This window comes from Marmota monax, unplaced genomic scaffold (genome assembly GCF_021218885.2).
Source record: "Marmota monax isolate L192 unplaced genomic scaffold, Marmota_monax_Labrador192_F-V1.1 WCK01_AAM20220418_F8-fsc00005, whole genome shotgun sequence".
Lineage (NCBI taxonomy): Eukaryota > Metazoa > Chordata > Mammalia > Rodentia > Sciuridae > Marmota > Marmota monax.
Genome location: NW_026692254.1, coordinates 6190697 through 6217046, shown reverse-complemented (window position 1 = coordinate 6217046; position 26350 = coordinate 6190697). Strand labels below are relative to the sequence as shown.

The window sequence follows — 26350 nt, the reverse complement described above, 5'->3', positions numbered from 1 at the left end:
ATAGTAGTTTTTCAATATTGGATTAATTATAACAAATATTCCATCCTAATATAAAATGTTAATAATAGGGGAACTATGGAGTATATGAGAACTCTCTATGCTATCTTTGCAATTTTTTTATAAATCCAAAACTGTTTTTAAAAATAAGTTTTATTAGGGTGAATGTTTTTCTGATAAGCAGATGCTAATTCATAATGGGGCAGGTGGATAGGGAATAATGAAGGAACTTTGGTTTGTGTAGAATGGAGTGAGGGGAGGAATGGAACTGTGGGGATGGGAAGGACAGTAGAATGAGACAGACATTATTACCCTATATACATGTATGATTACACTACTGGAGTGACTCTGCACCTTGTACAGCCAGTGGAATGAGAAGTTGTGCTCCATTTGTGTACAATATGTCAAAATGCATTCTACTATAAAATTAATTAATTAATTTAAAAAAAGAAAAGAAAAAATGTTTTATTTTTTAAAAAGTAATTAGGGAAAATTATCAAATAGAAAGTAAATGCATTAAAAATAAACATAAAATTTACAAAATAGCCAGGTGTGTTGGAGCATACCTGTAATCCCAGTGGCTCTGAAGGCTGAGGTAGGAGGATTGCAAGTACAAACCCAGCCTCAGCAGGTCCCTGTCTCAAAACAAAAAATAAAATAAAATGGGCTTAGTGGTTAAGTGTCCCTAGGTTTAATTCCTGTAACAACAACAACAAAAAGTTGTGTGTGTGTATAAAATATGATATAATTTAAAAATAAATTAAGCAGCTTTTTAAAATAAGCTAAAGAGCTGGGTGCCATGGTGTGTGCTCATAATTCCAATGATGTTGGAGACTGAAGCAGGAGGATCATAAATTAGAGGTCAGCGTGGGCAATTTAGTAAAATAATGTGTTAACATTCATAAACAGTGCTAGGGTTGTGGTTCAGAGGCAGAATGCTCTCAGGTTCAATTCCCCATACCAAAACAACAAATAAAAAAAGAAAGAAAGGAAAGGAAAGGAAAAAAAGCCAAAGAAATTACTGACAAAGGCATTTTAAAAATCCTGTGAATATATACATATATAGTCAAAGATAGAGTGAACAATCCAGATAGCCCCACTTGTTCCCTAAGCACTAAACTGAATGCACATTGAAAGGATTTATATTAAATAAGACAAATCCACAAGGACAAAGATGGAAGGAGAAAGACCAATCATTAGAAGTAGCAAAACAGGTGACATGTGGCAAATGAATGGACACACCCAAGAACATCAAATCTTATGTCAGTAATAAGGAAAGCCAAGAAACAGCAGAGAACTACAGGTTTTCTTAAAGGGTTAGAGAATTGTTCACACCAACCCTAATGTTAGGGCCCAAAACCGGAAGACAAGATCTATTTAAGACCTTGATGGAGTTCCTTTGCCCACAGGCTTCTCACCCCAGAGATGGAAAAAGTCAGTTGTTTTTAGCCTGGGGTCACCAATGCATGCTAAGATGCTATCTTGAAAACAAAGGGGATAAGTGAGAATTTACATATTCTCTGAGCAGGAGAGACTTTTTGGGGAGTTTTCCTTGGAATTCAAATTCCAGAGTAAAACCCATGATGCATATATCTGAGGTTCTTCAAGAACAAGGTTAAACTCACTAGAGACCTTGCCTGTTTGTGGACCAACCTTCTCTTCAGTCCTCAGCAAGTAGACCTGTCAACATCATTGAATAAATGAGTCTAGCATTGGGGAAATAAATCCAGGCCAAAAATGGATGTGTGGAGATGTGAGTACATGGATTTCATTTAAATCTGTATGGCATTAGTCCATATGAAATTGAGAAGGGAGTGAGGACAAACAGAGAAGACAAGAGTCCTGGGGAGCGGGTCCTTCAGTGTTTCCAGGTCTCTAAGATGAAGAGGGATCAGCAAGAGGAAAACCAGGTGAATGTCACACCTGGGTTCAGAAAAGATGCATAAGCAATATGGAGGCTGTTGGCAGCCTACTCAAGAGCAGTAGAGGGTAGGGAATAGAATATAGTGGGAGCCATAGTTACGACACATAAGGATAGAGACCAAACCTCACGCAAAGTCTCCAGAGTGGGGATTTGGAATTCAAAATAAAAAATCTGAGCTCTTGGAAGTTTTCTAAAAGGATATTCTTGGTCATGGAAAAAATAGAAACAGAGTTGTGAGAAAAGGGCATGAGAAAGAGTTGTTAAATGCTTCAAGGAATGAAATGAATGAAGAGTGAGTAAATACAAAATGTTTGCTACTTTTGATTAATATATAAAATACATACATTTGTCACAATGCAGTGTTCTGTTAAGTGTTGCCTGAGTATTCCAGACTGCTTTTCTGTTCTCTCTAAAAATCCGGAAGCTTGTGACTTTAGGGAGCATTAGTCTTGATCAGTTTAGTCTTCCCCAGCCTTTAGCTGTCCTAAAGCAATAGACATCCAAAGAACAAAATTTCATAATTTTAATGATATGAAATTATATATGCCTATAAATCATTGAACTTTTCACTAGCCAATTGTTTCAATGTATGAAACTTTATATTTTTAATTAAATATATATTGCAAAGACATGCTTGTGCCTTGAACTGCTAGCACATTCCTGTCTCAGGGCCTTTGCACTGGTTCTTTGCCCTGATGGACTCTGATCAGCTGTCCCACAATCTTCTGATTTTATTCCTATGCTTAATAGCTTTATTCATTAAAGAAATGTGGATGAAAATTTCAGTGAGATATCAACTTCATAAAATTGGACAGCAAGAATGTAGAGCAAAAGTAGTGCTCTTCACTCAGAGACAGAAACTGGAATAACCACATTGAAAAACAGTCTTGACATTTCTTTCTTTTCTTCCACTTAGCATGTATTAAATATTCACTTATGATTTAGCCCACAAATATTACCCTTAGGTTTTTATCAAAGGGAAATATACATGTATATTCATAGAAAAACCTGTACATGAATGTTTACAGCTTTATTTGTAATTGCCCCAAAGAGGAGCCAATCTAAATAGCCTTCAAAGAGTTAGTGGATAAATCTTGGTACATCATGAAGTGGAATATTAATCAACAATCATAAGACTGTTGATACACAGAGCCTCATGGATGAATCTCAAGCACATTTTGTTAAGTGAAAGAACATAGACTACTTGGTAGGATTCCATTTGACACGCCATTCTGAAAGGGGCAGAACTGTAGGGACAGAGAAAAGCAGTGGTTGTGAGAGGCTGAAAATGGAGGGGAGTGACCAAGGAGGGGTACTTTTTGAAGCAATGGGACTGTTTCATATCTTAATTACAGGGACAATTTACAGTGACTGCTTCATGACTGCATACATTCCTTAAGACTCAAGCCTAATAAGGAGGAAGATTTCATGTTTGCAGATACCCTCAGTAAACCTGACCTTACAACCAAAAAAACAGCACCAACAGTGTGGCCTTCCCCAGCCATGTATTCCCAGGATCCATTCTGCTTAAGGTCCCCCCTCCCTTCCCCAGCTTCATCAGTATGGCCAGGAACTGTTACTTCATCCCTAGCTTGTTGCCTTTTGAGTGTGAAGAATCAAAATGATTTTACTTTCTTCATTAGTCCTTTTCTATCATTTTAAATTCACATCCAGTTTACATTTTGTTGTTTTAATTACTGGGGATATATAAAATTTCAGCATAGTAATTTGCATCTAAGAAAAAAGTTATGATGATGAAACCCAGATTGTTTACAGGGTTAACTTGTGCGTTTTTCCATAGACAGCAGCGAGTGTCTTGCAGATGACTGTAGTATAATTGCTGGAGGGAATCTCACTGGTTGGCACCCAGATTCTGCTGCTGTGTTGTGGCGAAGAGTCTTGGGAATCCTCGGAGACGTGAATAATATCCAGTCACCCAAGATCCATGCCAAAGTTTTTGGCCATCTCTATGAACTCTGGTACAAATTAGCAAAGGCATGTTCTTCTATGTTATCTTTGAAACTTTGATCATTAATACAAAAGCTGTGTTGCAAGTAACTACTGAACATATTCTGGAACACAAATTAGGCACTTAGACAAGGTGCATTTGATTATCAAAGAGTAAATCATAATAATTATAGTTTGAATATTGTATAAATATGAAGTTATTTCATTTAGTGTAAAAGTAGAACATTTGTATAGGATATAAAAAATAGGATATTGAATAAATTTAGTTATTCTCTTTATAAAAATAATACTGGTTTTAGTGTACAAGTTTGAAAAATATAGAAAGTACAAAGAAGAAAATATGCATCACCATCCCTTTGAAATAACTGATATTAATATATAGTTCTATTTCTGTAGATAAAGACATTTTTACAAAAGTAGATTCTTAGAGTACATCCAGTTTTCATCATGGTTTTTGTTTTGGTATTGAACATAATTTTTTTCTGTTATTAATTTTTTTTTCAAAAACATGATTCAAGTACATACAGTGTAATTTGTTAAACCATTCCCTAACATTTGGAGATTAGGACCTCTCCAGGTACTAACATTTCCAAGGAAAAACAATACACTAATTTTATGTTTAATGTAAAACCACATACAATAAGTCAGACACAGTTCAGACAGACGAAATTTCACAACAAAATAAAAAATTGTAAATATTATGGATTTTCACTGAACTTATAGAAATTTAATTAGAATCAGCTGTGGAAGATAATATTGAAATACTGTTGCAATAAATGGAATGTTACCTTCCTTAAAATTCTCTTCTTTGTGAATTAGATACGGGATAATCTAGCAATAAGCCTGGATAACCAGTCTTCTCCATCTCCTCCAGTCTTGATCCCACCACTCAGAATGTTTGCATCATGGCTATTTAAGGCAAGTGGATATGTGTTTGTTTCTTTATAGCAATTTCCTCTTCCTTTCTGAAATTGAGTTTGAAAAATGTAATTGCCCAAGACTGCATGTTTTGAAGACAGGCTGGGTTTTTACTAAAGTCACAGCATCCCACATCTTCATAAACAACTCTTCTGGAAAACTGAGAAGTAAATGAAATGTCTAAATGTTCTGCATCTGGACTTGATTTAATCTGGAAACATCATCTCCTTGGCAGGCAACGACGCTGCCAAATGAATACAAGGAAGGCAAACTGCAAGCCTACAGGCTGATCTGTGCCATGATGACCAGACGCCAGGACGTTCTGCCAAACTCAGATTTCCTGGTGCATTTTTACCTTGTGATGCACCTGGGATTAACCAGCGAGGACCAGGTATTCTGTGACTTTTTTGTCATAATTGTCCATTAACAGGAAACTGCATATTATGTTTTACTTATATCACGATTTATGAAAATACATCAGAAATGTTTAATTTCTCAGCAATTTCAACTCTTACAGAAACCACAGTGGTCTTTCAAAACTGTCAATCAGGTTTTATCACATCCCTGCTTTTTCCATCCCACTGACTTTGCATCGTGACAACTAATTTTGAATTTAATTCTATGGCTGTATGATCTGATCTCTGTCTATGTTGCCAACCTCTTTTCATTTAGATTCTGCATTATATATTGCTTGAAACAAGTGATTCTGGTCATTTAAAGATGTCTGGAAACTGTGATTTTAGTAATTGGGTTGTTTTTGTAAAAGACTTTATACTTAGGTGTTCTCACATTTCTTGCTGTGGAGTGATTTTATTTTCTCCCGAAGAATTTAAAATTAAATTGTGGTTAAGTAGGAAAAGAAAGACCTAAACCCCTCTTAGCTACAGCCTTCTTTTAGTAGACCCTGGATTTAGGGGGTCATATGTGGCTATGGCTTTGCTCCCTTGGGAAGCCCTTAGCACTTGTAATGGGAAGGAGGAGGGATGCAAACAGGACATGTGGACCTTTGTCTTGATCTGGAAATATCAATCAGGCAAGGGATGTGTTTGATTTGTACTTTACAGAAATTATTTTGGACTCTTATTTGGAGGGTGGATTTGAAAATGTGGCAGTGGTAGGATAGAGTAGGATTTTGGGTTTAAAGATAAATTGGAAGTGGTCAAACTAATATGAAATTTTTAAATGATAAGAACTAAGATGATAGCATTGGAGATGAGCAATAAGGAACAGGAAAGATTTAAGAAATTTTAAGCCATTTCATGTTATCATCACTAGGTCTTCTTGACCAACTGGAGATCTGGCAAGTATTTCAGAATTTACCCTTTAAGTTGCTCATACTTCTGAATGAACTGAATCATTTATTAATACCAGGTAGCTCTCCTTTATGTGTTTCTTTTATTCTATAAATGTATTATGCAGACACGCAGACCTTTTGTTTCTCCTAAAATATATTTAAGAAGCTATTCTTTTGATTAGCTTTTTTGTTGTTGCTTTAGTACCTACCTGAACTTTCCCAACTGTTGGGCTCTATTTAAAGATTTTTCAACATATTCTCTGACATATACTTTGAGCTCTAATTGCTGAACTTTTATCTTGAGTTAAAACTATGCTGTCCCAGTGAGTTGTCTTTGTCTTACTGTTCTGAATTTAGCAGTACATACACAACATCTGTATAGAAGGCTGAATTTAGACTCAAGGTCACATTTATTTCCTAGAGAAATGTAGAAATAAAGAAGTAGAATTATTTATACTTCCTGCTTCAATATTTTATAGCTATCATTGCAGATAAAAGCTTTTTTTTTAATAGAATGATACAATTCAGGGTATGTGGATGACTAAGTTAATGACTAAGTTAAGGGTATAAATAGGGAAGAGAAATAGCTTCATAGATGTTGAGATCCCTCAGTAGAGAAACCAAGAGAGGGAAAAGTTTACTTAACAGTGATTTACTTTAAAGGAGTGTTTTGCAAAGATTTTTCAGGAAAGAAAAGTTGGAATTAGTCAGCTGTATAATCTTCTGATTTAATTAAAAATTGAAGGCAGCAGAAAATACTTATTATTTCTTAGTATGTGTTTTCTAGAAAGTCACATAAGTAGATAAGAGTTTAGAATCACCTATTTATTTTAAGGCATGTTGGTATAAAAATGAAACAATAAAATCAGATGAAATAAGCATTTAAAAAATTAGTATAATTATAAGAATTATTTTCAAAAATATTTTGCATGTAGAAAAAATTTTCAAATTTTATGCTTAAAACTTCACATTTTAATATTATGTCATGTTTTCAGTTAAGATTTAGTGACCTTTTATAGTTTGTTGTAAATACATAAATCTTAGGAAATAGTGCGATGCTAGCCTAATCCCAACATCCATACTTCTAAGATAAAGTGGGGATGTCATAAATCTCTGTTTTATAATCAGCGTATTGTGTAGGCCATTAGAAGCCTGGATTTTTATGTGGGTTTAATAGAATTGACTATGTGCTTTAACCTTAACAATTATTGGTATATTTTTTAGAAGCCCTGACTGTCTGCCAAACAGAATTACTCTAAATAAACTTTATTTTTTTGCCAGAAGAAAATTATGCAGAAGAACTTTTAGTGAAAGAAATTTTTCTCATTTAAGTAAGAACTGTCTCTGGTTAATTAGTTTAACTTTTGGTCCACATGTCTAAATAGATCATGGTGGTTATTTCAGAACTTACATATACTTCTGGAAACACATGCTATATTCATTATAGAAAGAAAGGAAAGCATTTACTGCAGTGAATACACTTAAATTCAATTTTTTAATTGGCAAAGTATGCACCTGTGGTTGGCCCCATCTCAAGGCTTGTTTCCATTTGTGAGGTCTCAAAGAGCCACACTTACATGTAACCTGGAACTAAAGGATTTTTTAATTCAGAGAGAATCTTAAAATTTCCTGCATGTTTTAATGAGATAAGTAATAGCAAATAATTCTTAAAAATTTAACACCGGTCTTGTCTCACAAATAAAATCAAATGTGTGTTTTCTTCTTTTGCCTCTGGATGGCACTCTTGTCTGCTGAACTTAGCTGATAAAAAACTTCTGCAAGACTGAGGACCCCCCAAACTTTTTGGTGTGTGTGTGGCATGGTAGTTTTACAAAATGCTTTCTTGAATCTGAGAGTATCAAAATTATGTCAGTAGTGACCAATAAGATGTTTAATTATAAATAAATGGCATATTTTAAAACATAGTGGTGCTTGTACTAATTGAAGAATTTTATAACTTTAAAAACCTACTTATAAAGTAGATGTCTCACAAATTGCCCTGTGTACAGTGACATAATCATGTAAGGCTTCATGTGACTTGAAATAAAATTCATTATGTAAATAAATTTAGTCATTTTCTTCTAAAAATTAATGCATATGCCAAACAGCCAAAATTCAAAATATAGTATGTTACAAAACAATTGTTTTTAGTATTGTTTTAACCAGGTTTAGCTGTCCCAATAGCTTAATAATTTAATGGCTAACATAATGACCTTACCAAGTAGTATTTTTTACAGTTCAAATATAGTATGGGATTGTGGCTTATTAGTGTGATTGAAAACATGCTTTGAAATGGCTTTATTTTTTCCTTGACATTAGTTTCCTAAAAATTAATCCTTTTATTGGTTTAGAAAATAATTAGGATCATAAACACTTTGAAAATAACTGTTATATAGAAAACTCTGTGTGACTTCTAGGAGTGCCCAGCCTGCCCATGAAGGGGTCTTCCTGTTGCCTCCTCTTCACAGTTGGTTCGTGTCTGGTGGGCTGGTGGGGGCAATTGGAGGGTGTTCTTTCCCCTGGCATTCATAATGCCAGCCTTAATACTGGGGACTGTGTGATGTTGTCCCATTAATTCTTCTCTGCAATTCAGTTAGATAAGTATCATGACCCTTTTATGAATAATGAACATTTAAAAAATATCAAGAAGTTTTGTCCAATGCTACATCTTCCAAAAGCTGTTGGAAATCGCATTCAGGTTTGGCTTATTCCACTGGGTATGTTTTTTCATTGATTCACAGCTAATATGTTGGTCAAACAGTACTTGGCTTTATTTCTTCTTCCTTTTTATTTTGCCTGGGCTCTGGCCTTGTTAATGCCAACTTCACAATCCCCCTTATTAGAGAACCTCCAACTGCAATCATGTTCCCATAGATGCCTTCTCAGTCTTTCAGTTTCTCTTCTAAAGCTGTTCTTGGTTGTTCTTAGTTTTTCCTAATATTTAAGCAACTTTTCACCTCATTCTTCCCCAAAATATTTTGACATGAAAGCAGCTATGATTTGGATGTATTAAAAACAGTTCCTATTAATTTTGTGATTATTTAAAACATATGGAAAGATCTATATGTGTGAAATAGAAAAGGACAGTTGAGGAAGGAATTTTATTTTCATGTTTATAAGAACATATATCAAAGCCTGGAAAGTTTTCTTTTCTTATAATAAGCAAACTATTTTTTAACAATGACTTACAGATTTAATGTCTTAATGTAATTTGTCTGTTATACATCAAAGTTAAATTCTCTTTTAAATGCAAAGCTTACATTAATGCAAAATTATTGTTGCAAATTTGCATATAAAAATTTCTGGAAATGTCATTTTCATCTACAGTATTGTATTGTTGTCTTTCGTATTGCACCAAAAAAGCTTGAGGCCTCTCTCAGGTGGAGAAGTTAGTATTGTTCTGCCCTGAGGCAACAGTGGAGTTACAAATTTGAACCATAACAGCACAGTGTTAAAGATAGTGTATAATGTCATGTGATAAAGTGTAACAGTTAAAAACATGGGTCTCAAGTCAGGCTGAGCCCCAGTCTTGACTTTAGCATTCTTTGTCCAAGTTCTTTGGGCTCACTGTGTCTTGGTTCCCTACCTATAAAATGAGGACAATTACAGTGCCTTCCTCAGAGAGTTGTTTAAAGACTTGAAGTGGGTAATGTCCTCAATGTGGAGTGTGACATGACAGCCCTTACTAAGCATAAGCCCTCATGCCAACATTAAGGATAAGGAAGACTACAGCTTCATTAACCTCCTGTTTTATTTTTTCTGATATCTGAAAGTGTTAGGTGTTCCTCGCCCCCCTCACCCTGCCTCCCACATTACCCATCTGTTGTCTTACTTTTGAATATAATGATTTGGCTAAATAATTAGACATAGTAGAATTTCTGAACATTGGGAGAAATAACCACTCCTCATTCTGTGAATCAGACAGTAATGTTTATTTTGCCCTTATGATCCAGAAAATGTCTTGTGTATCTGTAGCTATTGGTTCACTCTCCACTTGTTTCTCATTCCACCCAAGGAAAGGAGCTAGAAGGCTGAACTCTGCATGGTCCAGACTTCTTGCAGCTAGTTGGCATCTAGCAGAGGCACCAATATAGCACTTGAAAGTGGACATGGGAGTGGGAGGAAGCATCACAAGGAGCTGGGGCCTACTTGTGGTGTGGCTTAGTGTTTCTGCTTGATGCCTTTGTGGAAGGTTGTGCTTGATTCCCTGGTGCTTCTAGAAATACTGTTGGCCACCTTACTATAAATTGGATTTAACTATGTTAGGTATGCTATAAGTTCTTGCCTTCATAATCTCAGAAAACTGGATTTGATTGTCTGCAAGTGAGACCCTGACTTGCTAGTGACTGTTCTGCGAAGTCCTGTACTGGGCATTGGCAGAGCATGATCAGTTCTGGTTGATATTTCAATTGCTAATACACTTGTAACATTAATTTAATTTACTTATTTTTTTCTTAATTTGGAACACTTATTTTGTAGCCAAGAATATTTAACTTATTTGAGGAATGTTTTTCTTTTATTTAACATCATATTTTAATGACCCTTTTGCCACACCAGTGTTAAAGAAAACATGATTTTAAGAACTATATATAGGGGCTGGGGATGTGGCTCAAGCGGTTGCGCGCTCGCCTGGCATGCGTGCGGCCCGGGTTCGATCCTCAGCACCACATACAAACAAAGATGTTGTGTCCGCCGATAACTAAAAAATAAATATTAAAAAAAAAAAAAAAAAAAAAAAAAAAAAAAGAACTATATATAGAGCTGTATTCTATCATAGAAGTCAAAGTAATTCATGAGATTTTTTTAACAGATGTTACAGCCTCCTCTCATGAGGTGTATGATGGAATAATATAATAATAAACAGTCGTTTGTAAAAAGATCCCATGGGACCCCTCAGTGAGCATAAGACTCTCATTGAGTTATGAAAGCAAGGTGCAGGGGTGATACTCGTAAATTGGCCATACATACCTGACTCTTTTAATAACCCCAGACAGCCTGTATCATGCAGTGATATGTAATAATTGCATCACCTTTTGTCAGACAAAGAGTTGTTCTTTGCCAAAAATTTAAACTTATAACTAGAATCATACGTGTTAAATGTGTATAAATTTCTAAATATACTTAAGGTAAAACAGAAATGAGTATTCATTTCTAGTGAAAGAATTAAGATGGCAATTTGAGGACCTTGTTTATCTCATATCCTAGGAAATCATTTTAATACCTGTCTCTAAAGTGCTTATTCAGTACAGCAAGTGATTTTACCAAGGTTTTTAGTTAAAGGATTTTAATTCAATGCTAACAGAATAAAGTACATATTTGTGAATTTAAAAATTTAATTGATATTTGGTAAACAGTAGTCTTGATGTGAATCAATAGATGAACTTTAAATGGTTAATTTTGTAAACACTTCATTTAAGAAGAAGTTTTATGGCCTTCTACAGTGAGAAAGAAATGTTTAATCCTAAGCCTTACTCCTACAGTTTTTAAGAATGGGGTAATATATCTTTCAAGACTTTAGGATACAAAATGTCTTCAAAGTGTATTTAGTATGTGACTCTTATGTGTGACAAGCTTCATATTGAAAACCTTTTAAGTGTTGGGAGCTAGACTCAGCTTTGTCACTCACTGGTTGTAGGGCCCTCACCTGACCACAAGTAAGTTGAGAATTAATTGCATTAGGGGACCTCAAAGACCTGAGCATTCCTGATCCTCTGATTTATTTTGGGGCATTTTATTATCAGGGTCACATCACCCTTCCCTATATATGGCACAAAGTTTAATTTTTGTTGAACATTTTTCCCCACCACGGTAAAGACCTAGTCAGGTTCTGAGGGTATGAGTCACATAAATAAATATCTATAAACTGTCAACTTGTATACAGAACCAAACAAGTGATATGCACATTATGGAAAATAGTACTGTGATGAACATCCTTCTAGCTAAGTTGAGTTGAAAACAGCTCGTGGAAGAGGAGGGATTTAGCAGGACTTTCAAAGATGGATAGAATTTAGACAGGACAAGAAGGGGTGGAATTTTCCATGACAAAGATACAGCCAGGCAGTGTGGGGCATGCCTGTAATTCCAGCAACTTGAGAGGCTGAGATAGGAGGATCACAAGTTCAAAGCCAGCCTCAGTAACCTATCTTAAGCAACTTAGTAAGATCCTGTCTCTAAATAAAAAATGAAAAGGGCTGGGAGTGTAGCTCAGCGGTTATGCCTCTGGGTTTGATCCCTGGTAACAACAACAACAACAACGTCAAAAGGCATAGATACAAAACTTCTCAGGTCATGTTCAAGGAACAATGACTAGAGTTATTTTGCTTTAGTACCAGGTATCAGTATGGAAATAATATTCAAACATGAATCCAGGCAGCACTGTAGAGAACCTTGATTCAGGGTAGTTTAACAGGGAGCTATTAAATGTTTTTTGAGCATGACACTCAACATGCTCAAAAAGTATTTTAAGAAGCTTAAGCCATAGTTATTATGTGGGGTGGATTATAATCATAAGAGAATGATGACAGCAAGAACAGAAAGGGAATTGTGGTAATAGCCCAGGGGCACATTAATGAGGGCTAACAAGGACTGGGACACAGATGGGGTTTGTGTGAATGTAAATGTATTTAAACGTGTGTGTGTGTGTGTGTGTGTGTGTGTGAGAGAGAGAGAGAGAGAGAGAGAAAACACATGTATGTATATATGTAAATATGCATGTGGATATTAACATATGTGTAGGTATGTTGTGCAATTCTGTGCATATGTGATTTGTGTGTGTGTGTGTGTGTGTGAGAGAGAGAGAGAGAGAGAGAGAGAGAGAGAGAGAGAAATATTTGTGGCAAGTAAGATATAGTGCTGAGTAAGATTTAGTATCCTGAGAAGGTAGAGCCTACTGGCACTATTGACATTGTCTCTCAAAGCCAAAACCACTTCAGACCAGCAGTGGAAGAAAAGAAGGTAGGTTGGCACTGTAGAGAGAAAGCAACTGTAAAGATTGACTCTTGGACATGGTAGCACTGGGCAGGCCAAACAGGTGCAGTGGAGGAGACACCAAGCATCCCTAAAGAATTCTTGCCTGATAGGAATTAGGACTGTGTGGGAAGGATTTCCATGGAGTTTTTCTCTTTACTTAAAAGAACATGTTTTCTAACCCTTTTGAAATTCAAATAGTGTATGCAAACTAAAAATTTACTTAGGGTTATTAAAATAGAACTTCTAAAAGTCTCTGTCATTTGATGTTTTTATTAGCCAATTTTGTTAATATTTGTTTTTAAAGTAATTTTACACTTAAAAACAAGCTCTTATTTTTCTAAAATATAATTTTATTAATTTAAATTTACATGATTTTACATGAATGAGATTTTATTGAATATCAGGGTTAACTATAGCAATAAACAAAACTTTTAAGTTTAACTTAGCTTTGATGAAAGACTATCATTTACAGAGATAGGTGGTATGTGATACCAGTACTCTCCTGACATGTTTTGTTAGTAATAATTATCATGTATTATACAAAATTCAGAGTGATAAAATATAGAAGCTATCATATAATTAATGTTAATACCATCAAATAACATCCAAAAATTTCTGAGTGTTTCCTGTGATGTTCCATGGTAATGTACAAGCTGTAGGATAGTCAGGTTGTATCAAAGACAGTGTTATTGGAACTTCATTCAGCTATCAGCGATTATAGGGACTTCAGCTCAATGATTGTATAAGCATGATAAACTGGATGGCTCCTTTTCTTTTCTTTACAAGCTATAAAACCAATAGTTACTTTCATTAGGCTACAGATGAAGCCCACTTACTCCTCAAAGAGGAAAGCAGAAATATGTAAAAGGTAACAGATGGTAGAGGTTTTGGTTATAAGGTTTAACATGTGAGCAGTGAACTTGTTTCACAGCTTTTAAAAGCGTAAGATGATAGCATGGGAAATTGATCCAGAGAGGAAAAATTCTACCTGAGATGCCAGAAACTCAAGTTTTGTTTTATATCCCCTGCTAGATTTAAAAATATAGAGACTTTTTTTAAGTAAATGCTATCAGTGAAGAGTATACCATAAATCTTCAAAGTATTTAATAAGACATGCTATGTGAAATCAATTAAAGCATAAAAATTCAATAGAATAGCAACTCAATATATATGGGAAAATGAAAGATTGTTCCCACTAAGCTGTTACATGATGTGTATATAAGCCAGACTTATGTTTTTCAGTAGAGAATGTGTTCTTTTGCCCTGAGGTTTCTTAGGGAAGGAGACTCTGTTATGGCCTCTCCCAAGGCCCAAGTCACCAGAATCTTCCTTGCTGGAGTCACTGGAGTGTATCTTGATTTTTCCCAGAAAGAGTAGATGCTCAGTAAATGCATTGATTGATGGAAAATGGAAGGACAAAAAGACCACCTTTGAACCTGGCTGTTCCAAATCCACATGGCATTGTGAAGAGAGCAGTTGAGCTGAACCTCACCAGCTGAAATTTTGGCATCTGGGGTGAGCTAGTCAGCTTTCTTCACCCTAGAACAGTGGCTCTTGAGGGCTAGGGGAATTGCCAACCCGTGGGGACATTTGGTCATGTCTAGAGACATTTTTGGTCGTCATAACTGGAGAGAGGGGTGTTCATTGGAATCTAGTACAGAGAAGCCAAGATATTGTTAAACAGCACAAAGAATTTGTGATCCAGAATGTCCATAGTGCTGAGGCAGAGAAACCTTTCCCTAGAAGAGTACCAAGATATGATACTAGGTTGAGAGAAGAACTAAGCAACATCAATTAAATGACAGAACTCAGGAATCAGAAATACAAAAGACCAGCTCTCTTAAGTCAAAGAAATTAAAGTATACAAAAGTTTAACCAAGGAAATTGAAGTAAGAAAGACAAATATTTTAGGTTGAATTATATGAAATTTGCTAATATTTGAATGTTTTTCAAAAGGGGAGGATGTGGTTTATGTGATTCCACTTATTAAATTCTGCATTCATTTAAAAAATCAATTTAAGAAGTAAAACATGGGTTGATTTGATTAATTCAAGTTAACATGAAAATGATCTGAGATAGATTTTGGCCTGAAATCCTAAAGCTATGGTGCTGAGTATATTGAGTATATTGAGCAGGGAGTTGCTCAGATTCTGGTCCCCACCTGGGTATCATCCAAGTTGCTGAGAGGAAGGATGGTCAAGAGAAAAGCTTGCATGAAGGAAAGCTAACACATACATAGAGAAAATTGCTTTCTTCACATATCTGAGGAAGTGCAGTGGGGAGAGAAATTAGGCTGTTTTATCTCCAGAGCTAGAACTCTTGCTAGTGCAACTTTCTGTGCATGTACCTCCTCTCCAGCTCTACAGTGTTCAGTCTGAGACTGTCAGTCTCTTGACGGGCCTTCAGGAGGAAATTTCCACTCTAGAGCTTGCCCCTCAGAATCCCAATTAAGTGGCTACATCTTTGAATTGGTTCCCACATGTCCTTTTCTGGCTTGAGCTGCTCGGTACCATGAAATGGGTTCCTAATGACTCTCACTGGCTGGATCCTTGGGAAGGTAAGGACAATAGGACTTCTGTAGGCACGGGCCCATTTACTGCAGAAGGGGTCTGATGCTTAGACTATAGCTTGTTGACCTGCAAGATATCCTCTTTTCTCATTTAGAATTCTATGAAGACTTTAAGAAAATTCACATTTTTCTGTCAGCAAAAAGGCACTGAGAGCCAAGGGGATGGCTTCTAGAGGCATTTCAAGTACCAAAGTTATACTTAGGGAAGGGGAGGACACTATAAATCCCTATAGGGAAGGAATGGTTTGAATATAAGAGATTTTAAATCATGACTGTGGTTTATAATCCATACAGGATAGGTTTAGATATAAGGAAATAATGTCAAGAAAAGCATTTTAAATTGTAGGTTTTGTTTCTGTGAGAAAGTGCTCTCTGTTGTGGAGAATAATCTCTTTGTTGATTTCTTCTTAATGTATAACAATAAGTGGTAGTGTGGTGATTGCAGATTGTTCGGCTATTAATGCTATTTACTGGAACATATTTTAGAGAACATTGTTTTCTATAGAAACAATAAACAACAGTTTCCCTTTTGTTCTCCCATGGAAAAATATTCTCTGGTGGGTATCTGCAGAGCAGAGAATTTCTAGCAAAAGAGAACCTTTTAGTAGTATGATATTAAAAAAAATACCTACCATTTTTTTTTAGCACTGGGGTCTTAGTTGAATGTATGCAGCATGGTCCTTTTGTAAAGATCCAGTGCCTTGTGTCACCTAGTTGCTTCTCTCCCAGGTCCCTATGGCATACTGTTTGTCCCTGTGCAGGAGCCCTGTGCTCTTGACCTGGCCTCAGGCAGCTCTGTGTGGCTGTCCCCTGGTCCTGAGAGGTCATCTCTAGAAGGCAGGAGCCTTGCTTCATCCTGTCTCAGACCCTCACAACAGCCAACATGGCAACTTCAACCCCATTGTCATTGAAGATATTTATCAGTTTATTAAAATGTTTTTGTAAAGAATTATTGAGATGATATGGATTTTAAATTAAATCTGCAATTTATTTGTCAAGTGATCCTATAAAATAAATTTTAAGATGATTATAAGTCTATAATTTAATAAAAGGAATAATGTATAAGGCTTTGGAGTTCATAAAATGCTTTCAGACATGATCTCCTTTGCCCTTTATAAGAGCACTCTGGTTATGTTATATTTTCATTCTCATTTTACAAATGGTGAAATTAACGTTCAATAGGAAAGTATATGTCCAGGATCAGAGAGCAAATTAGTGGTCTCTTTACTGGAATCTTATCTTTAAAGCCCTTCTTTTCTTTCTTCCTTATTCCCTCCAACATCTGCTATAAACTACCTTTATTTAAAGAAGAAGAGAAAGTACTTCTTAAGCTCCCAAAGTGAATTTTATTATGTGTAAATTGCTAGAATTTGAAGCATGGAGCTGTTTGTCCATCTAGAGAGGTTGATTGATTATTCTCAATGGTCTCACCTCTTTTTTTTTTTTTTTCCTGTGATAGAATTCTCATGGGATGGGCTTTTCCTCCGAGGATAGGCAGGGCAGTTGAAATACAGATTTTGTTAATTGCTAAGTTGTTAATGGAACTTGCCTGAGGTTGCTCTATAAGCAGTATAATTTACTGGCTTGTTTTGAAATTTTCTATCAAATTTCAGCCATTCTTGAGAGCTCTTTATTGAAATACAAATTACAAAAGCAAAAGTTATAATTTTGTTGCCCAAGCAGAAACAAAAACTTTCCCTGTTGTGGCTGCTCTGCATAATTCTTGCAGGCCTCTGATCCCATCAGTGGGACAGTTTATAGATTCCTGTAATTGAATGGCCATGAGGTTGTCCCCAACCCTTTTTTTTTTTTTAACAAAACACAAAATTGTTGAGGGCTTCACTATTGCTGCTATGTGCAGATAGAATTATTTTACTTATAAGAAAAGAAACTAGAGAGCATGCATTTTTTGTTATCTCAGATTGAAAGAAATGAGTAATAATTATATTTTAAAGTTGATTTATTTTCTAATATAAGAACATACCAGAGAACATGGGAAATCTCCAACAGAAGCAGTTTTACCTCTTTAGCCTGCTCTTGGGCAAAGATCACAATGCGGGTTCATTTTCATGCAAAGCTGAGAACAAGGTTTTCCCATTTCAACATGTGAAAAGGAAATAAATTTAAATGCAAGGGACATTAGTCTTGATGGCATCTGAAGCCCTAAGTCTTATAGCAGAGTTGAGGACACAGTTAAATGAGCACAGAAGTCACAACTGGCATGTGTTCTCCACTGTTCATTTTGAGGGGAAAATAGGAACTTTGATTTCTTCTTGGAATCCTGGTAAATTTTTAATATTTTTCCCTTATGCACTCCCTCTTATTGCCCACCCCCCAGTCCATACACACACACACACACACACACACACACACATAGTTTCTCTCTAGCAGTTTCCTAAGAAGAATGCTTTGTTAGGAGGCCTGTTTTTCTTTTGAAGATAGCATACTATGAGCCAGTTCCCTCATGTAATAATATTTCCTTGAGAGTCAGTAGGATGTAAGCTTTAGGACTTACTAACTTCACTTAAAAGTATACCTTACAAAAGTATTATTTGTGTTTTTAAATGATTATTAGGTAAAGCAAAAGAACTTAAAGAACAGTAGTACCTGACCATATTAAACCTATGATTTCATCTAAGAATTTCTTTTCAGTATTCTTAGTGTATATTTCTTACTGACACATTCTTAAGACAGGATGAACAATAAGCAGTTATACTATTCCTAGGTTTATCTCACTAGTCCTGTATTATATATGTGCAAATTTTGCCCATTTGAGCAATTCCTACCTTAATAATATTACTTATACAACTATACACTATAAGTGCCTTTTTAACCACCCTGTTATCTGTGATGGCAGTGACTTTTTGGTTTTGCCTCTGCTAAAGAACATTCTAAAAGCTATAGTGATGGGGTATGCAGGAGGCAGAGAACGTAGACTCAGTTTTGTTTCTTCTAAACAAACAGCTGGTTAATTCAGAAAAAAACAGATTTTAGTGTCCTTCTATGTGCTCCTCAGCCCCTCATAACTTCCTTGGCAATGTATAAATACCTTTTTGCATAGATTTACCCCTCAGCTTTGGCCATCAAGTCTAGTCTTCTTTTGTATGCTGCATCTGTGTCTCGTGTTCAGAGTCTGATGTAGCTAAGTCACTTCCACTGCTGACACTTGCTGCATCAACTTGTTGAAGACCTCATTTGCTGAAGACCCATTGTGAGGATTTAATAACTAGTCATGAGCATCTGCATCAACCTCATTAAGCCAACCTGTTATACAAACTGTAATGTTGCAGATTTGAGTCTTATCAGGGTCACAACTGAGATAGTCATTTCATAGTCAGGCCACAGTGTCTTCAACGTGCTGTTGGTACAGCTGGTAACTAACTTCTTTCCATGACTCTCCAACAGTTTTCCTAATATTAAGGAATTTATAAATGTGCCAGAATTTTCTAGTAGGTTTACAATCTTCCTGTTAGTCACAGTGGACTGTGAAATGCCCATTACAGGAAGCACACATGAAAGACAGCAGCCCCTCATGATCCATGGGCTGTAAGTAGAGTGTGGTGTTGGTCAGAGAAAAGGGACTTTATGTTTTCCCCATGTGGTTGAAGACTTGAGATTAAGGGAATGACTCGATTCTTGTGATGAAGGGTAAATATTTTCTTGGAGGCTCTGATCTATAGTACTCTATGCATTCTTGTGGAAAGCACTAATTTTTCTCTCCAAAAATATTCTGAAAAAGGTTTCCTTGGGTTTGGATGCCACAGTTCTCTGGCTCTCTTCCCACCAAAGAAATAACAGGCATTTCCATTCTAAATTCCCATATTCAAAGATCAAGAACAAGACAAGGATATCTGTTTTTACCACTTCTGTTCAGCAGTGTGCTTATAAATTCTACCCAGGCCAGTCAATAAGAAAATGAAATAAAAGGCATCCAGACTGGGAAGAAAAAGGAAAGTTATCTGAATTTACAAATGATTCGTCTCATATTTGGATAACCCTATGGAATACACCACACACACACACACACACACACATACACACAAACACACATTAGAACTAATAAATTAATTCTGCAAGATTCTAGGATACAAGAACACTATACCAAAGTCAGCCTAATTTATTTCACCAGAATGGACAATTTGAAAATTGAATTAATTCCCATTTATAGAGCATTATAAAGAATAAAATACTTAGGAATAAATTTATGCAAGAAGGTGTATCATAAGCACACTATAAACTATAAATGTTACTGTAATAACTTTAAAACTGCCAAAGTTAAATTTTAAAAATGTCCCATATTTCTAGTTCAGAAGACTTAAGATTAACAGTACTCCCAAACTGATCTACAGATTCAACACAATTCCTATCAAAATCCTAATATCCTTTTTTGCAGAAATAGAAAGGTGATCCTAAAATTCATATGGAATCCTGATAACCAAAATAATTTTGAAAAAGAGAACTAATAGTTTCTTATTTCAAAACTTAACTGCAAAGTTACAATATTTAAAACAGTATGATATTAGTAAAAATTTAGAGATCAATGAAATAGAATTAAGACTCCAGAAATAAACTTACAGTTCTATGGTCAACTGACTTTTGATGAAGGTGTAAAAATAATTCAAGGGGAAAAGAATAGTCTCTCCAAGTGGTCCTGAGTCAGACTTGATGCCATTTGTGAAATTTAACTTTAAAAAGACCTAAGTTTAAGGAGTAATATTAAAATTTTTAGAAGAAAGGAAGAAATCTTCACAATCTTGGATTTGAGTGAAGGATATAAATCTCCCCAAAGAAAATCTAAAAATGGCTAACAAGTGCATGAAAAGATATTCACCATTATTAGAAAATGCAAATCACAACTACAAGATACCATTTCACACTCACAAGGATGGCTATAATAACACTTAAAAAAAAAAAGGTGGGATAATAAATGTCAAGAATGAAGTGGAGAAATTGAAACCCTTGTACTTTCTTGGTGATGCCTGATCGCTCTAATGTCATCTGAAGGTGAAGAGTAGAGGTGGTCATCTGGGATACAGAGGTAATGACCACCTATTTTCCACTCAAGAATGCTCTTGTCTGGGTATTAATTAAATATGCTTTGATCATCTGTTTCATTCTGTTCCTTATTTTTGTTGTACATCAAAAAATATGGCATTGTACAATAAAGAAAGTACTCTGAAAAACTGAAAAAATAAGTAAATAAATAAATAAAAAGTGGGATAATAAATGTCAAGAATGGAGTGGAGAAATTGGAACCCTTGTACTTTCTTGGTGAGAATATAAAATGATAGAGCTTCTGTGGAAAACAGTTTGATAGTTCCTCAGAATGTAAACATGTAATTTCTAGAAAAACAATTCCACTACTAGGTATCTACCCAAAAATATTGACAACAGATATTCAAATGAAACTTGTACACAAAGTTTCATAGCAGTACTATTCACTGTCACCAAGAGGTGAAAACAAGTCAAATGTCCATCAACTGATGAAAAGATAAAATGTAGAATATTATCAATACAATAACATTATTCAGTTATAAAGGGAATTAATTGCTGTATGTTACAACATGGATGAACCTCTTAAACATGTGAAGTGAAAGAAATCAAATATGAAAAGCCACATACTGTATGATTCCATATTCTGAAAAAAAAATCCAGTTAGGCAAATCCATAGAGTTAGGTGGTAGATTAGTGGTTGCTGGGTACTGGGTGGAGGGGAAATGGGAAGTAGCTGTTAATGGCTATAGGGTTTTGTTTTGGGGTAATGAAAATGTTCTCAAATTATATGGTGGTAATAGTTGCACAATTCTGTAATGATACTAAAAGCTATTTTGTATGCTTTATAGTGTAGATTTTTATTACATACGCATTATATCTCAATAAAGCTGTTACAAATAACAAAAAGAAGAAGCATTTAAGACAGGCTGCTGACTTACCAACCCCAATATAAAATAAAAGTCATATATAGTTTTTCATATCTATTTATCTATCACCCACTTTTCATGAAGTAGGATAATCAGTTTTCATCAGTTTACAGGCCAGCCAGGCATTTCTTTACAGATGATGAATAGTTGTAAAGCAATCATTAAAAAATATATATATATTCAGAGATCTTCTTTTGGGGTTGAGGCTGCAGCAACTTTGTGCCATCTGTCTACTTGTTTTGTCACTCCTAAAACCCTGATACTTTGTAAATGTATCATGACCATATAAATTTGTATCATACTTCTCCACCCCCTTTGTACTTTTTCAGGACATTCAGTGTCTTCTCCAGAATGAATCCTTCCTCATGGAGAAAAGGGCTAGGTGACTTTCATTCGCAGTCACAGAAACCAATTACTTTGTGTTTTCCTGTTTCTCCAGGCCTTAGTAACATAGTTATACCCAAAGAAGTTACATTTTATCTAGAACTTGTGGGGGGGGACACCTCTTTTTCCCCCCAGATTGAACTATAAATGACCATTTTAACAAATAACATATAGCACATTCCACATACCACATATTTTTTAGCCCAGATCTTGAAAGTAATTTGCAGCTCTGTCTTGTTGTCTTTTGCACTGACTTTTCTGAAAGTGCAATACTGATGCTACACTTAGTCTATTGTTTTTTAGAACCATAATGACAAAAAAGCGTTTATTTTTTTTGTCACCAGAAAACAGGTAGCCGCTTATAGGATGTCTCTGTGCACAGAGCTGAAAGAACAGAGACTCACTAGCAGAAGGGAGAAGACCAGGCCTTGGGATTTGAGGCCTCTTCAGATCTGTTCTTGTGGTTACTAATGCTCTCCACTCAGCATTTCTGAACATTGCCAATCAAGCAATAGCTGATATTTACAAATAGTCCTCCAGGCACTACAGGATTGTGGCTGCTTGTAATTGTTAAGGAAGCTTTAAATTATATCTAGGTTTAAAGTAGTGCTTAAAGGGGTCCTCTACATTCAAATATTTTTAAAATTAATTATGCAAGTATGGAACAAATTATATCTATTCATCAACCAGACAACTGGGATAAGTAGATCCCAACATTCCCCACTTTACCAAATAAAAGAGCTTCCTATAGAATTTCCTAAATAAAAGACAGGCTTCTTCCCTGAAATATAGCAGTAAAGTCATCTATGTAGCATTGTAGTTTGCTTAGAGTAAAAAGTTAAATGAAGGGATGGATGATTTTGCATACACAGATTTTATTCTTGATGATTATATTTGGCCTCATAGAGAGTCTGAGTGACTTTAGGAGGAATAACTGGATCTGTTTGCTCTTGAGAAGCAGGCATAAGTCCGCTAAGGAAATGCAGGGAGACAGATGGCCAGCTATTGTGTTACAAACATCATCTGCTGGGCTGTGAGCAAATATTAAGTGAATAATATATATGTAATTGGTGTGAAAGTACAGTTGCAACATTTCTAATAGGGTTTGAAGGATGGCTACTTCTTAAACATTTGTATTTCATAGGATACTATATTGAAATGTTTTTATTTATAGGGCTAATCCATTTTAAACTGTTTTAAAGTGAACATTTTCCCCCATTTTTTGACACCACTGTGCAATATTTTGAATTGAAATGGCCCATAATGGCCCTTTTTTTATTTTCCATAACAACATGAGCACTAAATTATAGCTGTGCAATTATGTAAACAATGGAAATGCTTCCAGAATGAATCCTTCCTTTTAAATTTTCATTTTGTGTAATTGTTGGAAGGTTTGGAGCCATAATAAACAAAATTATTTTACACATTTATCGTTCTAAAGGTCAATTATAAAAGAACTAAAGAAACAACACTATGCAAAATGAATAAACCAATTTCTGTTGCCATCACCATATGTTTTTCTTATCGCTTATGGTTTTTCCAGTTACTGTGTACATAGCATTCAATTAAAGCGATTCATTTACCGGGCTGAATGTGGTTTGTGTTTATAGAACTGTGCTTTGGAGGATAGGAAACAACACGCCTCTATTTGAATTACCTGATTTTTTGCAAGATCAGTGATAAGAGACAGATGTTCTCACCAGTCACTTTCTCATAAACCCGTATCTTTTGATAAGCTACAAATTCACAATTATCATTTTACAGTCTAGCTTTTCACTCTCAGTATGTAGTATGCACATGGACTTTTCACCAAAACAAGAGAAAAATACTAGTTTGGTGTCCTTTTCACCATGTTACAATATTTTTCATGACTATTTCCTTTGAACAAAAAGCATATGCAAGAATTTTGTCTGTGCTTCAGACTGGTCAACTTTAAAGGATAAACTTAATTCCTGTTTTATACTCCATTTACCATTGAACTTATTGTTTTATTTTATTGTTTGAGTCTGTTTAGAGTGGAAAAGAAACTAATTCTTGCTACCATACTTACTTGTTTGGGATAAATGCTAGAATTCCTCAAAAGAATGAAATCTGGAAAATCTAAAATGATCCTTTTTCTGTGTTTTTGTTTCCTTGTTTTTCTTATAAAGTACATAGTCGATGCATAATTGCTGTAATGACTTGTTCAGAATATTGTTTGAAGGCACTAATTTCTGGAGCCTTTTAATTTCTGGGATAATGTGTGATCTAAGAGGCTTGTTTGTACAACCTTTGAAATGTTTTTAAAATATTACTTGAATTTGTGTGGATCAAAAAAGTAATATTTTTGCTGAATAGTACAAATTGAACTTATAAAGTAGATTCTGTATAGTGAAATCCTTAGAGTTCTTCCCCTTTTTGATTTTTTTGTTTTACTCACAACCCTATTTACTTCTGTATGACGATTTTCAGTTTACAAAACCATATGTTCATATCTACTATCCTGTTAGATATTAGTTTTTAAGACAGAATCATCCCATTCTATGGAGGATAAATGTGAAGCCCAGGCATGATATGATTTGCCTACAGTCTCACACATGTCTGTGAACCCAGGCCTCATGGCCCCAGTTTTGGAGTTCTTTTCACCAGAGCAGAGTTTGAGTGCAGGGGCATTTCCTGCTCATGGTCAAATCTGGGGCAACACTAAATAGCAGTGAACAACATAGTGGGAATGATGGCCTTTTTCTTTGTGTTGGCCATTCCTTGTGATGCTTTCAGGTAGGCCACCTGGAGTAGGTAGAGGAGTATGTTTACACCATCTTAACGATTCAAACAAGGAGGGCCCTTGCTTCAGACTGGTCAGATCACTATCTGTCAGTAATACTTTTAGCAAAAACTCAGTATCATTGATTTACTGTCATTATATTTATTTAAGGGAGTATTTTCTAAGACAAATGATACTAATTTTTCAGAATAATTTTATTTAAGTTAAAAAAAAATGAGTCACTGGGAAAACTGATTAGGCAAATCATGTTTGCCTTTGAGGTGAATATGGCAAAATGCATGAGGGCTGTACATGAATGATTCATGTGTGGGAAGTATGGGTCTGTCTTACATATATATAATGCCTCAGAGGCTGCAAAGAAAGTTTCAAAGTCTGAAGATTTTTATTTTATATTTCTGAAGATTGATTCTAATTACAACTATGATCTTAATAATCTTTTAAGGAGTTATATGATTAGTTAGAAATGAATGGAGCAGGCCGAGGTTGTGGCTCAGTGGCAGAGTACTTGCCTCGCACATGTGAGGCACTAGGTTCGATCCTTGGCACCACATAAAAATGAATAACAAAATATTGTGTCCATGTATAACTAAAAAATATTAGGAAAAAAAAAGAAATGAATGGAGCAATTTGTTGTTGTTCGAAACTGCTCTCTTTTGAGTACCACATGGTTATTCCTATTAAAATGTTGTCACAAAGGTAGAATCTTTGAGTTGTTCCATGTTAATGTGGATAAGCAAAGGAAGCAGACATGTGGCTGTAATTTGGCTGACTTCTCATATAGTTTCCTCTTTAACCCCCACATTAACCCTACCCCAGTGCTCTTTGGTGACTGTGGCACGGGCCCTGCTTCTCCTAGGGGCGCACTCTTAACATGGGTGGCAGAGTAGGTTAGGCTAACCATCTGTTACTGTGTCCTCTTTCCGATCTTCTTGCCCATAGAAACAGGTTCTGTTGAAGTGACTGGCTGAGGTCCAGGGGCTGGGGGAGCTGTGTGACTTTATCTCAGCTGCATGCATATCTGCTGTCTTTAGCATCATGGCAACTTAGTAATTTTTTCTGAATGCCCCATTTTACAGATCATTGACTTTACACATACAAATCTTATGAAGCAAGATGGATTCCATTTATAAATTCTGGCTTTAGCTTATTAAAGGATTTAGTTCCTAATTCCCATAAACCTATCCCAGAAAAGCATTTTTTAATTAAAACTTTAAATTCCAGTGGCAAAAATGGCTCATTTAAGTATGTGCTAAAGATTTTTAAAACCCATAGGCTTTGGGGTTTTAGTTCCTCATCTCAACAGATGGAATTAACACAAACATAACAAAGTTAACATCATGGTTGTTTGCATTATTAATCTTCAGATGCATGGCATTATGCTACCTTGCTAGCCAGGTTTGCACGAATCCTTTCATAGCAGCATATGTCAACAGAAATGTGCTTCCATCTGCTGCTGGATAGCTTGATGTCTGATATTCTGAGTCAAGGCCCAGCACAATGCGTACCTCTGTGAGTAATTACAGGTGTGTGGTGAGGAGCCCAGGGCATTAATCAGAGGCTTAATTATGAAAAAGGTGGATCTTTTGTTCTACTCCTGGAGCATGAGTTTACCACACACTTTCTAAAGGGCAGCACCCATCTG

General features: G+C 35.5%; 1 protein-coding gene across 9 annotated transcripts in view; it reads left to right on the top strand.

The window, feature by feature from the left end:
* The window catches only part of Ralgapa2 (Ral GTPase activating protein catalytic subunit alpha 2), a 334911-nt gene that overhangs the window by 160494 nt on the left and 148067 nt on the right, over positions 1 to 26350 (top strand). For all 9 annotated transcript variants that reach the window (XR_009226010.1, XR_009226009.1, XR_009226008.1 and 6 more), the window contains 3 exons: positions 3723 to 3916; positions 4709 to 4807; positions 5043 to 5198. Coding sequence is in view for 6 of the 9 variants with exons in the window: in XM_046435038.1 (XP_046290994.1) it covers positions 3723 to 3916; positions 4709 to 4807; positions 5043 to 5198 (449 nt within the window). In the remaining 3 variants the exon portion in view is untranslated. The remainder of the gene's footprint in view (positions 1 to 3722; positions 3917 to 4708; positions 4808 to 5042; positions 5199 to 26350) is intronic.